General features: G+C 46.2%; 1 protein-coding gene across 1 annotated transcript in view; it reads left to right on the top strand.

The window, feature by feature from the left end:
- Positions 1–15,367, top strand: part of MED13L (mediator complex subunit 13L) — a 185,292-nt gene that overhangs the window by 129,849 nt on the left and 40,076 nt on the right. Inside the window, 5 exon segments of the mRNA XM_032229147.1 lie at positions 2,865–3,059; positions 4,157–4,345; positions 10,665–10,827; positions 12,849–12,953; positions 14,085–14,810. Coding sequence (XP_032085038.1) covers positions 2,865–3,059; positions 4,157–4,345; positions 10,665–10,827; positions 12,849–12,953; positions 14,085–14,810 — 1,378 coding nt within the window.

Raw genomic sequence — 15,367 nt, 5'->3', positions numbered from 1 at the left:
TTTTTGAAGAAAAAAAAACGGGCCCGTTTTTGCAAAAAATGGGCCGTTTTTGGGAGGTCTGCAGAGTGCAAAAACTTTTTTTTTTTAAAAATTGCCTCTTCAAAACCTTCGTGCATCTTATACTCCGAAAAATATGGTAAAAGACATTTTTTTTAAAGAAAAAAGAATACCTGATGTGACCTATTTATAGAACATACGCGTAAAAAAATAGTGTCATCGCTTTAATTCTTTCCCACTCAAGGAACAGATATTTTCCTAGCATGCATCTTTCCTTAAAAGCTCAATGCATGGGCAGCAAAAGTGGCCATAATTATATTTATTTCATCTGAATCCGTTTCCCCCCCCCTCCTTAATTGACTTTTAACCTGCTGTGTTTGAACCGCTTTCATAATTTTTTCTATTTAATTAAGGATTGCCTATCCTCTTTTTAGTTGCCGTGATACACAGTTGTTAGTTCATTAACAAAGCTGCCATTTGCAGAATAGCCAACATGTTTCCCTTTGGGGTAGCGACTAATACTGGGTAACTTGGAACTGGTCCCTCCCTCCCTCCCTCCCATCCCACCTCACAGGGTTGTTGTTGTTTTGGTGGTGGGAAAATAGAAGAAGGTGTGTTGGATATGTTCACCGCCTTCAGTTATTTATAAAAACAACAAAGGCGGGATACAAATTAAATAAATAAGTGTTACCCTCAGATTTCAAACCCTTAAACACAAACACCAAACGAGCAACTAGGGGGCTTAAAAAGTGACCTGAGATGGAATCGTCATCCTCTTTTAACGACCCCATAATCCCTTGCGGGGTGGATTCTAGGCAATTGGAGCTAGCAGAGTGTTTACTGCCCTTCCTGTCGCCAGAACGGAGTTTTGATCAGCAGATATATTTTCATGGTGCCCAGAGAGAGAAATATCTGCCTCTACCTAGGATTGAACTCACAGCCTTCCTGATAGTGAGGAGACAGCTCCACCTCTGGGCCACTGCACCACTCCTAATAACAAGGGGTATGAAAAGAAAATCTGTGAGTTTCTTGTGTGCTGTTACAGATGTGTTTTCTTTTTAAAAACATGGAGCCTTACCTTGAACTCAGCGCTTTAAGGATTTGAAGAGCAAATTCTTTGGACCGATTAGAAGGATTTTAAATGAAACTTCAACCACATTGGCTAGGGTGAAAAGCCTAAATAATTGGGAAATTCCTCTCTCCTATGCAAATCGCAGCTAACCCTCAACTTACAACCGCAGCCAAGCCCATAATTAATGCTGCTAAGTGAGCTTTGGCCCATTTTGTGAATGGATTGGATTGGATTGGATTTATTACATTTATATGCCGCCCTTTTCCCCGAAGGGGACTCAGGGCGGCTCACAATTCAGTCAGGGAAGGGGGTACAGACAGGGGATAAAAGACGAACATAACAGTACACAATTTAAAACACACAACAACCATACCATTTGAGGAGGGGGGCAAAAGCTCTTTAGCCCCAGGCCTGTCGGAACAGCCAGGTTTTAAGGGATTTGCGGAAGGCCTGGAGGGTGGTGAGGGTTCGAATCTCCACGGGGAGCTCGTTCCAGAGGGTCGGAGCAGCCACAGAGAAGGCTCTCCTCCGGGTAGTCGCCAGTCGGCATTGGCCGGCGGATGGAATTCGGAGGAGGCCTAATCTGTGGGATCTGATTGTTCTATTGGAGGTAATTGGCAGCAGGCAGTCTCTCAAGTACCCAGGTCCAATACCATGAAGGGCTTTATAAGTGACGACTAGCGCCTTGAAGTGTATCCGAAGACCAATAGGCAGCCAGTGCAGCTCGCGGAGGATAGGTGTTACGTGGGTGAACCAAGGTGCACCCACAATCGCTCGCGCGGCTGCATTCTGGACAAGCTGAAGTCTCCGAATGCTCTTCAAGGGCTGCCCCATGTAGAGCACGTTGCAGTAGTCCAGTCTAGAGGTCACAAGGGCACGAGTGACTGTTGTGAGGGCCTCCCGGTTCAGGTAGGGACGCAATTGGTGCACCAGGTGAACCTGGGCAAATGACCCCCTGGTCACAGCCGACAGGTGGTGTTCGAAAGTCAGCTGTGGGTCCAGGAGGACTCCCAAATTGCGAACCCTGTCTGAGGGGCGTACTGTTGGTCTAGCTACATTTGTGAAGTTAGTTGTGAAATGAATTTGGCCTCCCCGTTAACTTTGGTCGCAAAAGGGGATCGCTGGGACACATCATAAACCTGACTCAGTGGCCAAGCCTCCGGACGTGAATCACCAGACCACAGGAGTGCCGCAGCGGTCCCAAGGTCACAATTGGTCGGAAGTCAGCTTTTCCCAGCACGGTTGTAACTTCAAACGGTCACTAACCGAATTGCTGTAAGTCGAGGACTTCTCTGGATGCGATTTCTGAATAAGAAGAACGATCCTTATCAGAAGGAAGTTGGAATAACTCAAGAGTGTTTCCTTGTCTCGTTGCTACACCTGGAAGAATGAACCGTGTTTCCCCGAAAATAAGACAGGGTCATTTCTTTTGACCCCCGAAATAAGTGCTTCGCCTTATTTTCGGGGAGCTCTTATTATTTTTGAGGTTCAGGAGGTGGCGAGTGGGGTCACCCCATGGCTGCTGCTGTGTTGCAATATTTTCAGGGAGGGCTTATTTTAGCGCATGCGCTCAAAAGCCCGATGGGGCTTATTATCTGGGTAGGTCTTGTTTTCGGGGAAACAGGGTAATGGGACTCCCTTCTGAGTAAAAATGCCATTGTGCCTCATGGCTTCCTACAGAAGAAGATTTGAGTGATTTTGGGGGATCTCTTGAGGAATTGAGGTGCTAATCACTCTGTTTCATTTGTGTGTGTGTGTGTGTGTGTGTGTGTGTGTGTATGCTTTTCCCAACCAGTGTTGATCAGTCCGTATGGCTTAAGTGGCACTTTAACTGGCCAAGCTTACAAGATGTCTGACCCAGCCACCAGGAAGCTAATTGAAGAATGGCAGTATTTTTATCCCATGGTGCTGAAGAGGAAGGAGAGCGTGAAAGAGGAAGAGGAGCTGGGCTACGACGACGATTTCCCCGTGGCCGTAGAAGTCATTGTTGGTGAGAATCTGTCTTTTTTTTCTTTTTATTCCCCTTCCCTTGAAAAGTCTCTTCTCTTTGATCGGTTCCAGTTCAAATACAACAGCGTTATAAAAACGTTAAGTCTTAAAGTATAACACATGTTTTACTGCAGTTCTTCTCGTTTTTTGATCTGTTCTTTTGTTTGGAATTTGGTGGGTTTGGTTTTGTAACTTAGGATCGTTTCAGACAATTTCTTTGTTTTTTTATTAAAGCATCAAAGCAATTCCGCCCTTCCCCCTCTCCCTCCCATTTCCTTCCTCCTTCCCTCCCTCCTTCCCTCCCTCCTTCCCTCCCTCCTTCCCATCTTTCTTTCTTCTTTCCTTCCTTCCTCACTCCCATTTTCCTTCCTTCCTTCCTTCCCTCCCTCCTTTCCTCCCTCCTTCCCATCTTCCTTCCTTCTTTCCTCATTCCCTTCCTCACTCCCATTTTCCTTCTTTCTTTCCTTTCCTTCCTTCCTTCCTTCCTTCCTTCCTTCCTTCCTTCCTTCCTTCTGTCCTCCCTCCCCCCCCATTTCCTTCCTCCTTCCCTCCCTCCTTCCCTCCCTCCTTCCCATCTTTCTTTCTTCTTTCCTTCCTTCCTCACTCCCATTTTCCTTCCTTCCTTCCTTCCTTCCTTCCTTCCCTCCCTCCTTCCCTCCCTCCTTCCCATCTTCCTTCCTTCTTTCCTCATTCCCTTCCTCACTCCCATTTTCCTTCTTTCTTTCCTTTCCTTCCTTCCTTCCTTCCTTCCTTCCTTTCTTCCTTCTGTCCTCCCTCCCTCCCATTTTCCTTCCTTCTTTCCTTCCCTCCCTCCCTCCCATCTTCCTTCCTTCCTTCCTTCCTTTTCCTCCCTCCCTTCCTCCCGCCCATCTTCCTTCCTTCCCTCCCATCTTCCTCCCTCCCTCCAACTAATTGATGCACCATACACACACACACACACACACACACACACATATGTATATGTATATGTATGTAATTGCCGATGCCATTTGCATGTCAAAATACAACATTGCTAAATTACAAATATAACCCTTTTAAAAAAAACCCACCTCAACTTTCTGTCTCACTCCCACCCTCCCTTCCCCTCGGCCTTAACAGGAGGTGTCCGGATGGTGTACCCTTCTGCCTTCGTTCTTATCTCGCAAAACGACATTCCCGTGTCCCAGAACTCTTCCGCACCAGGAAGCCACAACAGTGTGGCACAACAAGGAGCTGGGACTTTGAAAGACACCAGCAGTTGTGGAATGTTGCTCACCCCGCCCACTTCTCCGGAGCAGACTGTCATAGGTAAGCGAAATACATGGTCTTTCTCCCTTCCTTCCTTCCTTCCTTCCTTCCTTCCTTCCTTCCTTTCTATCTTCCTTCCTTCCTTCCTTCCTTCCTTCCTTCCTTTCGTTCTTTCTTTCTTTCTTTCTTTCTTTCGGAATGGTATAATTTAAACCAGTGGTTACCAGCTGGTGGTCTGTGAAAAAATCTTGGTGGCCCGCAGAAAAATTATTTGCATTTTTTATAGTGCACTAAATCAGAGTTCCTCAAACTGCGGCCCCTGGGATGGATACGTGCAATGAACGCTTGTGTTGCTGCAGGGAGTCTCCCCCTTCGGGGTCTTTTTGTGCGGGTCGGAGCGGGGCAGAAATTCCAACTTGGGGTCTGCTTCAGCCTCCTGGTGGGGGGCTTTGGGCGAAGGCTGGAGGGAAGCGCTGCTGGTGGCGAAGAGCCGGAGGGCCTTGTTTCAGTGGGACAGCATCATGGCCTGGAACTGGCTGACCATCTCAGCCAGCTGATCCTCCAGGTGCCGGTACCTGGCCTTGTACTCCCTCAGGTCTTTCCTCTGCTTGGAAAGCCTATGCTTGTAGTCCTCAGTGAGGTGCTTCTGCTGAGCCTCCTTCTCGGCCGGATCCAATTTAAACTGAGCTGTTTTGCCAACTATTTCCTCATGGTGGCTGCTTAGCTCCTGCAACTGCTTCCTGTTGGGGCCCTAAGGAACTCGGGCGGGCAGGCGAGGAAGGGCTGGGAGGGGAGGGGCGAGTAAAGGTCAGCGAGGTACCCCTCGATGTGAGTGACATCGAGTTGGTCATACCCACCCAGTCACATGACTACCTAGCCACGCCCACCCAGCCGGCCACTAGGCAGATCATATTAGTGGTCTGTGGGATTTAAAATTATGATTTTAATGGTCCCTGAGGTCCGAAAGGTTGGTGACCCCTGATTTAAACCACTTGCTTTTAAGGCTGAGATTATTTCGTTCATTCAGGGTATTGCAGTCTCCTCTTTACGAATCCATATCTTTCCTGAATCTTCTCTTGGTTTACTTTGGTTCAAGCCTCATCACACCAGATTCTTCCTTGTTTTCCTTCTGTATGCACCAGGAATAAAAACGCTCTGCTTGCCAATATTCAGATATATGATGTATTTCTGGGCATCAATTAATCCTTTAGGTCAGCGTTTCTCAACCTTAGCAACTTTAAGACCTAAGGACTTCAACTCCCAGAACTCTGGAAGAGAAGCACTGCTTTAGGTAGACATAATTGGTGAACATATCATTAATGAATGCACAGGTACAGTATAGGTGGTACCTTGCTCAACAGTAGTAACTGTGAGAGGGATCTTGGAGTCCTAGTGGACAACCATTTAAATAGGAGCCAGCAGTGTGCAGCAGCTGCCAAAAAAGCCAACACAATTCTAGGCTGCATCAACAGAGGGATAGAATCAAGATCACGTGAAGTGTTAATACAACTTTATTATTCCTTGGTAAGGCCACACTTGGAATACTGTATCCAGGTTTGGTCGCCATGATGTAGAAAAGATGTGAAGACTCTGGAAAGAGTGCAGAGAAGAGCAACAAAGATGATTAGGGGACTGGAGGCTAAAACATACAAAGAACGGTTGGAGGAACTGGGCATGTCTAGTTTAACAGAAAGAAGGACTAGGGAAGACATGATAGCAGTCTTCCAATATTTCAGGGGCTGGCCCAAAGAAGAGGGAGTCAAGCTATTCTCCAAGGCACCTGAGAGCAGGACAAGAAGCAATGGGTGGAAACTAAGCAAGGAGAGAAGCAACTTAGAACAGAGGAGAAATTTCCTGACAGTGAGAACAATTAATCAGTGGAACAGAATTGCCTCCAGAAGTTGTGAATGCCCCAACACTGGAAGTCTTTAAGAAGATATTGGATAGCCATTTGTCTGGAACGGTATAGGGTTTCCTGCCTAGGCAGGGGGTTGGACTAGAAGACCTCCAAGGTCCCTTCCAACTCTGCTATTGTATTGTACTGTATTGATAGTAGTTGTGATTTTTTTTTCTTCCTTGAAACACACTTGCACAAATGAGAAAGGCACAACCCGCCCCCCCCAAAAAAACCCTGGAAAAATAAGTCACCGGGCTGACATTTCAGATCTACAAAAACAGGAGGGGATAAATATATCTTAGGAATGATTTGCCTGTGTGGATGTTGAACCGTTTCCCAGGAATAATAGCAATAAGCAACGAATTTCTGGAGGCAACTTCTGTTCCACTGATTAATTGTTCTGTCAGGAAATTCCTCCTCAGTTCTAAGTTGCTTCTCTCCTTGATTAGTTTCCACCCATTGCTTCTTGTTCTACACTCAGGTGCTTTGGGGAATAGCTTGACTCCCTCTTCTTTGGGGCAACCCATGAGATATTGGAAGACTGCTATCATGTCTCCCCTAGTCCTTCTTTTCATCTAACTAGACATACCCAATTCCTGCAACCGTTCTTCATATATTTTAGTCTCCAGTCTCCTAATCATCTTGGTTGCTCTTCTCTGCACTCTTTTTAGAGTCTCCACATCTTTTCTACATCGTGGCGACCAAAACTGAATGCCGGATTCCAAGTGTGGCCTACCAAGGCATTATAAAGTGGTATTAACACTTCACGTGATCTTGACTGTTGATGCAGCCTAGAACTGTGTTGGCTTTTGTGGCAGCTGCTGCACACAGCTGGCTCCTATTTAAATGGTTGTCCACTAGGACTTCCAAGATCCCTCTCACAGTTACTGCTATTGAGCAAGGTACCACCTATACTGTACCTTTGCATTTCGTTTTTCTTGCCTAAATGTAGAACCTTACTCTTTTCATCATTGAATTTCCTTTTATTAGATAGTGCCCAATGTTCAAGTTTGCCAAGATCCTTCTGTACCTTAAGCCTTTGTCTTCTGGAGTGTTGACTATTCCTGCCATCTTGGTGTCATCTGCAAATTTGATGAGTTCCCCATTTATTTTTCCCCATTATATATGCAGGGGGTGGGGCCTATGCGGGGGGGGGGACACACGTTGGCGTGGAAGGCGGGGTCCATGCTCGCATTGCATTTTGGGGCCTCACACAGTGCCCCTGTGCCCCGTTTTGGCTTCCAGGTTGGTGCAGGAAGTCTTCCAGGCCCAAAACGGAGCATGGGAGGGCAGAGTGCACAGGTGGTGGTGGTTGGCACGCGTTACATTTTGAGCGTGGGTGCCCATGTGCTTTCGGCACACAATGCTGAAAAGGTTAGCCATCACTGGCCTAGAGTCTCCTGCTTAAGCGGGAGTTGGACTAGAAGACCTCTAAGGTCCCTTCCAGCTCTATTATTCTACACCTCTGTAACTCCTGTGAAGATCAGGGAAATCAATGCTAGTGGGATCAGGGGTGTGTGTGTGTGTTTTAAACCGTGCAAAATCAGGCATTTGCAAAATTGGCACCGGGGAATTTGAAGTATTTCCCTCCCACCCTAAACATTGCGTCATTGCAAAAGCAAGTCAAGTCCACATTCCTTGTCAACATCCTGGCAGAAGTGGGCCTGGATCTTGCCACTGTTGGAGAGAATTCAAAGCCCTGAGACTCCCGTAGTTGAAGGAGGGATAGAGAAAGAGAGAGAGAAAGAGAGAGGGAGAGTGGGAGGGAGGGTGGGAGAGAAAGAACGAAAGAAATATAGGATTATAGATGCATAGACAGACATATAGATAGGTGATAGAATAGGAGAGAGAGAGAATGAGAGAGGGAGGGAGGGAGAGAGCGAGAGAAAGAAAGAAAAATAATAGGGTAATAGATGCATAGACAGACATATACATAGATGATGGAATAGGAGAGAGAGAGAGAAGAAAGAAAAGGAGAGAGAGAGAGAGAGAGAGAGAGAGGTGTCATTATCAACCTTTAAAGCCCCAGAAATAATTATAACCAGAAAAACTGGCTCAGCATGTTCTGATCAACTCACTAGCAGGCACCATTCTCGCTGAATGGCTTTCCTTCCCCCTCTTCCCCTCTCCAGATCGCTGTGCTTTGGTTATTTCCAGTGTTTTATGCGCATGGCTTTTTTTTTCTGGCCACGCCAGACATTAGAACAAGGAGTTCTGTAAACACGTTTGACCTTATTGAGGATTTGTACAATTACCCCCTTTTCCAGCCCAAGCACGGCGTTGGTTTTTCTATTTTTTTATTTTATTTTGAAACACATGGTTAAGACACTAAGCGAACATACGGCTCCCTCTGCTGTCTGGCTAGAGTTGCGTTGAGTTGACCCTTCCCTTCCTTCCAAGTTGGAATTGCTTTCAGACCAGAAACCTTGAAAATTGGTGTTAACCGCTAAATGAGTCGAATAGAATTAGAATAGAATTCTTTATTGGCCAAGTGTGATTGGACACACAAGGAATTTGTCTTTGGTGCATATGCTCTCACTGTACATAAGGAGAATAAAATATATTAAGAATAAAAGAATAGATTAGATTAGAATAGAATTCTTTATTGGCCAAGTGTGATTGGACACACAAGGAATTTGTCTGGTGCATATGCTCTCAGTGTACATAAAAGAAAAGATACATTCCTCAACAATCATAAGGTGCAACTTAATAATAGTCATAGGATACAAATAAGCAATCAGGAAACAATATCAATATAAATAGAGTAGAAATAGAGTAGAGAAGAGAATAAAAGAATAGAATAGAATAGAATTAGAATAGAATTCTTTATTGGCCAAGTGTAATTGGACACACAAGGAATTTGGTTTTGGTGCAGATGCTCTCACTGTACATAAGGAGAATAAAATATATTAATCAAAAATAAAAGAATAGAATAGAATGGAATATAATAGAATTCTTTATTGGCCAAGTGTGATTGGACACAGAAGGAATTTGTCTTTGGTGCATAAGCTCTCAGTGTACATAAAGAAAAATAAAAAAAGAATACATTCATCAAGAATCCTAAGATACAGCACAGTGATAGTCATAGCTTACTGAGAAGCAATCTAATCATACTAGGAAACAAAAAACACTATAAATTGTAAGGATACAAGCAACATGGTTATAGTCCTAAGTGGGAAGAGATAGGTAATAGGAAGGATGAGAGAATAATATCTCTCTATCTATCTCTACCTACCTACCTATCTATTTTATTAGCTCCATCCTCTGCAAAAAATAATCGGTGGAACAGCTTGCCAACAGAAGTTGTGATTGCTCCATTACATCTTTTAAGAAGAGATTAGACAAGCATTTGTCTGAAAATTTATAGGGTCTCCTGCTTGAGCAGGGGGTTGGGCTGGAAGACCTCCAAGGTCCCTAGCGCTTCTGTTATTCTGTTATTTATATTTATTTATCTGTCATTAGATTTATAACATGGATGTAACCCTGATGGAAGATGATCAATACACTATTGTTGGCTTGGCTATTATCACAGCTGGAGGTTTTGGAATTGTCTAGCTGCGCTACCCCGGCCGTAAATGTCAATCCATGCGCTCTCTCCATTCTGAGAAGCTGGGGTTGTCTGCATCCAATCCCAGATTTTGTTTGTGTCTAAAGCCAAACTGTTGTTCATTTGTAAATATATACAAGCTTTGGATCTGTGTGTTTCCCTCATGCTTCCTTATTTGATTTCCTGTCATCAGTATTTTAATTTGTATTTTATACCTCGATAACCCTGTGGCGTCCTGCACACTTCCTCTCCATCTTTTTCATTGTAAATTACTACTATTATTATGAATATCTATTGTGTCAACCTTCTGCCAACCTAGCAGTTCGAAAGCAGGTAAAAAATCCAAGTAGAAAAATAGGAACCATCTTTGGTGGGAAGGGAACACCGTTCCGTGCGCCTTTCGGTGTTTAGTCATGCCAACCACATGACCACGGAAACATCTTCGGACAGAGCTGGCTCTTCGGCTTTGAAACAGAGATGAACACTGCCCCCTAGAGTCGGGAATGGCTAGCACATACAGTATGTGCGAGGGGAGCCTTTATCTTTGTTGCTTCAATGTTATACTGGCTTTTATAGAGCCGAGGTGGCGCAGTGGTTAGGGTGCAGTACTGCAGCCACTTCAGCTGACTGCTAGTTCTGCAGCTCGGCGGTTCAAATCTCACCGGCTCAGGGTTGACTCAGCCTTCCATCCTTCCGAGGTGGGTAAAATGAGGACCCAGATTGTTGGGGGCAATATGCCGACTCTGTAAACCGCTTAGAGAGGGCTGAAAGCCCTATGAAGCAGTATATAAGTCTAACTGCTATTGCTATTGCTATTTAACATTTGTGAGCCAACCCAGAGTGACCTCTAGGCATAACCGATGGCAAACAAGTCTAACAAACTTAACCAACAAACTGAATTAAATTTTCAAAAAAGATCTTGCCATTTCTTGCAGGTGACAGCGGAGGCATTCCAACCATCGTCAATCATTCAGCCGCACCAGATGCAATGGTCACTATGCAGAGTCCCAAAAAATCGGGGAAGATCCCACCCAAATTTCAGAACTGTATGGTCCACCGAGTTTGGAAAGAATGCATCCTCAACAGGACACAGTCCAAGTAGGAACACTGGGATTTCCTTGGACTTGTTTGTTACAAACTGCTTATTTTAATAGCTTGTCTCTCTATGAGTGTGTATGTCTGTGTGTTAGAGAGATAGAGAGGGAGAGAAAGAAAGGGAGGGGGATCGAGAGAGAGAGAGAGAGAGAGAGAGAGAGAGAGAGAGACTAAGAGAATGAAAGAGGGAGAAGGAGAGAAGGAGGGACGGAGAGAAAAAGAGAGAGGGGGGGAGAGAGCGAGAACAAGAGGGAATATAAATGGGTGAATACTTTGTATGTCAAACTGACTGACTAATTTGGGGGATCGTGTTGAAGAACGGCTGGTCCTACTCTTTACGAGTTTATTGTGAGTCCCACCAAAGTGTCAGAATTTGAAGACTCAGGACTACTCAACTAGGTTCTAGTCAAGTTGATTATTCATTCCTGTAAACAACAATCTAGTCAATTAACAGTCAACACTAAATTGGCACTAGGGAATGGAATTCAAGAGGGGTTGGGCCTAAACCGCTTATGGGAATGTAAGGATTCTAAGCTGATTCCTCTCGTGACTCCTTCCCCTGGCTCTGCCTGTCCTACATCAAGCCCATTAAGAAGAAGAAGAGTAAGGAACATATTTAGGCCCTTTGGTTTTAATCTGAGTTGCAACATCCTGGGTTCCTTAAAAGGAATTCTGAGTCATACATAGAATAACGAAATTGCAATTATTATGTGTCTTCTCAGACCACCCATCAAGTTGGCTCAGTTCAGAGGAGTAGAAGACCTCCAAGGTCCCTTCCAGCTCTGTTATTCAGATTATTGTTCCCCGTGGCATTCACTTATACGTTGCAATTTTGCTAAATCTTGCTCTGTTGTTCTTTGATGATTTGTGTCTCGGTTATATCTCCGATGTGCACAGATATATACATATATATGAAGTGTGCTTGTTGGTATTGCTAGTGGTACCTCTGAAGATTCAAGCGGAAAGTATGAACTGTAAATCTTCATTTAGTAATAATATGCAGGTGTGCGAAAAAGCTCAGAAGCTGCTGCACATGAATATAAACTGGGTGCCAATGGTACTACAGAGTGCAGGAAGCCAATTTCTCTTTCAGCCGGGCTTGTAAAAATACATTTTGTAAAAGTGTGGCACATAATATCCGATTTAAGAAAAGAAAAGTTTCATATCTGATTAACAACAGCTTCATTTAGCCTGGGAAGCATTGGTAATTCATTCATTCCCACTTACCGTATTTTTTGGATTATAAGACTCACTTCCCTCCACTAAAAGAGGGTGAAAATTTGGGTGTGTCTTATACACGGAATGTAGCCCTGCCCACCCACCAGCCCCTACCCTTGGGCCTCTGCATCCCAGCAATTTGCCTCCTTGCAGCAAACAGCCAACAGCTTTTCAGTTTTAGTTTCAGCACAACCTGATTAGCACAAACAGCTGATTGTCGGTTGGATCAGTCTCCTGACCATCAGCTGTTTCAGGCTGCAGGGATTGCCTATTGCCGCCTTTGCATGCCCCATTTTCAGCCTCCGCATCCCATTTTTGGCCTCTGTGCCCCCCATTTTCGGCCTTCACGTGCCCTAATTTTGGCCTATGTGTGCCTCATTTTCTGCCCATTCCAATCCCCGCTGCCCAGAACAGGCGGAAAATGGGGCGCATGGAAGCCAAAACCGGGGCATGCTGAGACTGAAAACAGGATACGGAGGCCGAAAATGGGGTGCACAGAGGGAGCAATAAGCAATGGCAATCCCTGCAGCCTGAAGCAGCTGATCGTCAGGAGGCTACTGACAATCAGCTGCTTGCACTAATCAGGCTGTGCTGAAACTGAAACTGGCTGTTTGCTGCAAGGAGGCAAATTGCTGAGAGGCAGAGGCAGATTTCCCCCCCCTTATTTTCCTCCCCAAAAGCTGGGTGCGGCTTATACTTTGGAGCGTCTTGTACTCCAAAAAATACAGTACCTCTTAAGTTTCTACACTCATAAATTAAGGCTTCCTGGCCTGCTGACATGGTTACATCTGTTTATTTCCTACCAGAAGGAATCCAGTTCCCGCTACCAATATGGAGGAAGAGGCCCCCGCCAACTGTGTTTCTTGGGATTTTGTGGATCCAGCCCAAAGAGTCCTTTGCTCTTGTTCCAGGTGAGTAGAAGGGAGAAGAATCTCAAGAGCATCCAGATGGAAGAAAATAGGGTTATGTATGTGAGTTTGGTATAGTGCTGGCCTAGAAACCAGAAGATGGTGAGTTCTAGTCCCACCTTAGTTAGGCATGAACGCTTTCTGGCTGACTTTGGGCCTATGACCAGGAGACGGCGAGTTATAGTTCCATCTTAGGCCAGAAAGCCAGCTGTGAATCCTGTGAGCTCCCAGAATTCCCCAGCCAGCCAACCTTAACCCTAACCCAACTTTGGCACCTTTTAAGACTTGTGGACTTGAAGAATTTCCCCAGCTTCGGGGAAGTCTACATGGCTTAAAATTGCAAAGGTTGAAAAACCATGATCTGAGAAGGATTAAAAAATAAATAAATCACTTGCCAAAGTTGAGAACCACTGCTTTAAAGCCAGAGTGTCCAATTTTAAAGACTTGTAGGTATCAACTCTCAAAATTCCTAACTGGGGAATTCTGGGAGTTGAAGCAGGGGTGAAATCCAACAGGTTCTGACAGGTTCTGGAGAATCGGTAGTGGAAATTTTGAGTAGTTCGGAGAACTGGCAAATGCCACCTTTGGCTGGCCTCAGAGTGGGGGGAGGGAATGGGGATATTGCAGTATCCTTCTCCTGCCACGCCCACCAAGCCACACACACAGAACCTGTAGTAAAAAAAATTGAATTTCACCACTGAGTTGAAGTCCACAGGTATTAAAGTTGCCAAGGTTGGACATCCATAAGAGCCCATTTGGTAAATCAATCAATCCATCCTTCCTTCCTTCCTCCCTTCATACCTCCCTCTTTCTTTCCTCTTTCCTTCCTTCCTTTTTCCCTCCCTCCCTCCTTCTTCCCCCTCCCTCCCTGTCCTCCCTCCCTCTTTCTTCTTTCCTTCCTTCCTTCCTTCCTTCCTTCTTCCTTCCCTCCCTCCTTCTTCCTTCCTTCCTCCCTCCCTCCCTCTCCTCCCTCTTTCTTCCTCCCTTCCTTCCTTCTGCCCTCCCTCTTTCTTTCCTCCTCCCTCCCTCCCTCCTTCCCTCCCTCCTTCCCTCCCTTCTTTCTTTCTTTCTTTCTCTCTCTCTCTCTCTCTCTCTCTCTCTCTTTCTTTCTTTCTTTCTTTCTTTCATCCCCAGGCACAAACTCCTGAAGCAGCGCTGTGCTGTCGGCTCCAGTCGTCCGCCCACGATATCCCAGCCGGGGTTCGGAGGGGGCACCTCGTCCTCTTCCACCTTGCCCCCTCCTGCCTCTAAGCACAAAACCACCGAGAGGCAAGAGAAGTCGGAGAAAGTCCAGAAGAGGTCGTTGCTGCCATTTCACCACCGTCCCTCGGTCACCGAAGACCTGTGCATGGAGCAGGATCCTTCGGGACAGAAGCTGCCCTTGACGGGGGTGGAACCTTCCTTAGAAGCTGCAAGCAATAGGAAGTACGAGAAGCAGCTCTCCCTGCCTGCCCGACACCCCAGCAAGCCAGCCAATTCGAATCCTATGGATTCCCCCCGCTCCCCCATATCTCCTCTGCCTCCCACCCTCAGCCCCCAGCCCAGGGGGCAGGAAGCCGACGCTTTGGACCCGTCGTCTGATCCTGGCAACCCAACCCTCTACAGCAATGGATTGGAACTTCAGCCGCTGGGCAGCGCCGAGGATCGGACAGTCCTGGTGGGCCAAAGGTTGCCCCTGATGGCCGAAGTCAGCGAGACGGCTTTGTACTGCGGCATCGTGCACCGCCGGGAGTCGTCCAACAGATGGCAGGCGTACTCTCTTCCTCTCCCCAGCGATCTGGAATTCAGGCCTCCGGAGCTCCAGTGTGAGATCCACGACCTCAGGATGGAGGTGGCGTCGGAGAACAGTCCCCTGAAAAGGTAAGGCCAAGTCTTGCTTGCTTTCGGTGCGTCGGGGTGGGATGAGATGACTTGCCACAGCCGGTTCGCTGCGGCCAACGCACCACGGCCAGCTTGTTGTGGCACAACTCACCACAGCTAACTCACTGGAGGACAACCCACAATTGCAGGGCAATTCAGCAATTGATTTGAGTTATTCAAAATCCCTTTCTTCAATAGCGATAGCGTAAGTCTTATACCGCTTCACGGCACTTCACAGCCCTCTCTAAGCAGTTTTAAAGAGTCGGCAAATCCCCCCCCCCCCACAATCTGGGCCCTCATTTTACCAAACTCGAAAGGAGGGGAGGCTGAGTCAACCTTGAGCCGGTCAGGATCGAACTGTAAGTTGGCAGAGTCAGTCTGCAATACTGCATTCTAACTACTGCACAGGAAGAAAGGGAAGGGAGGGAGGGAGGAGGCAGGGAGGGAGGAAAGGAGAGAGGAGGCAGGGAGGGAGAAAGGAAGGAAGAAGGGAAGGAAGGGAGAAAAGAAAGAAGTAAGGAAGGAAGGGGAAAAAGAAGAGCAAAACAATGGCAATA

The sequence above is a fragment of the Thamnophis elegans genome, chromosome 13, assembly GCF_009769535.1.
Source record: "Thamnophis elegans isolate rThaEle1 chromosome 13, rThaEle1.pri, whole genome shotgun sequence".
Taxonomy (NCBI): domain Eukaryota; kingdom Metazoa; phylum Chordata; class Lepidosauria; order Squamata; family Colubridae; genus Thamnophis; species Thamnophis elegans.
Note: the sequence above shows the minus strand (reverse complement) of the source record. Positions and strands in the feature narration are given on the sequence as shown.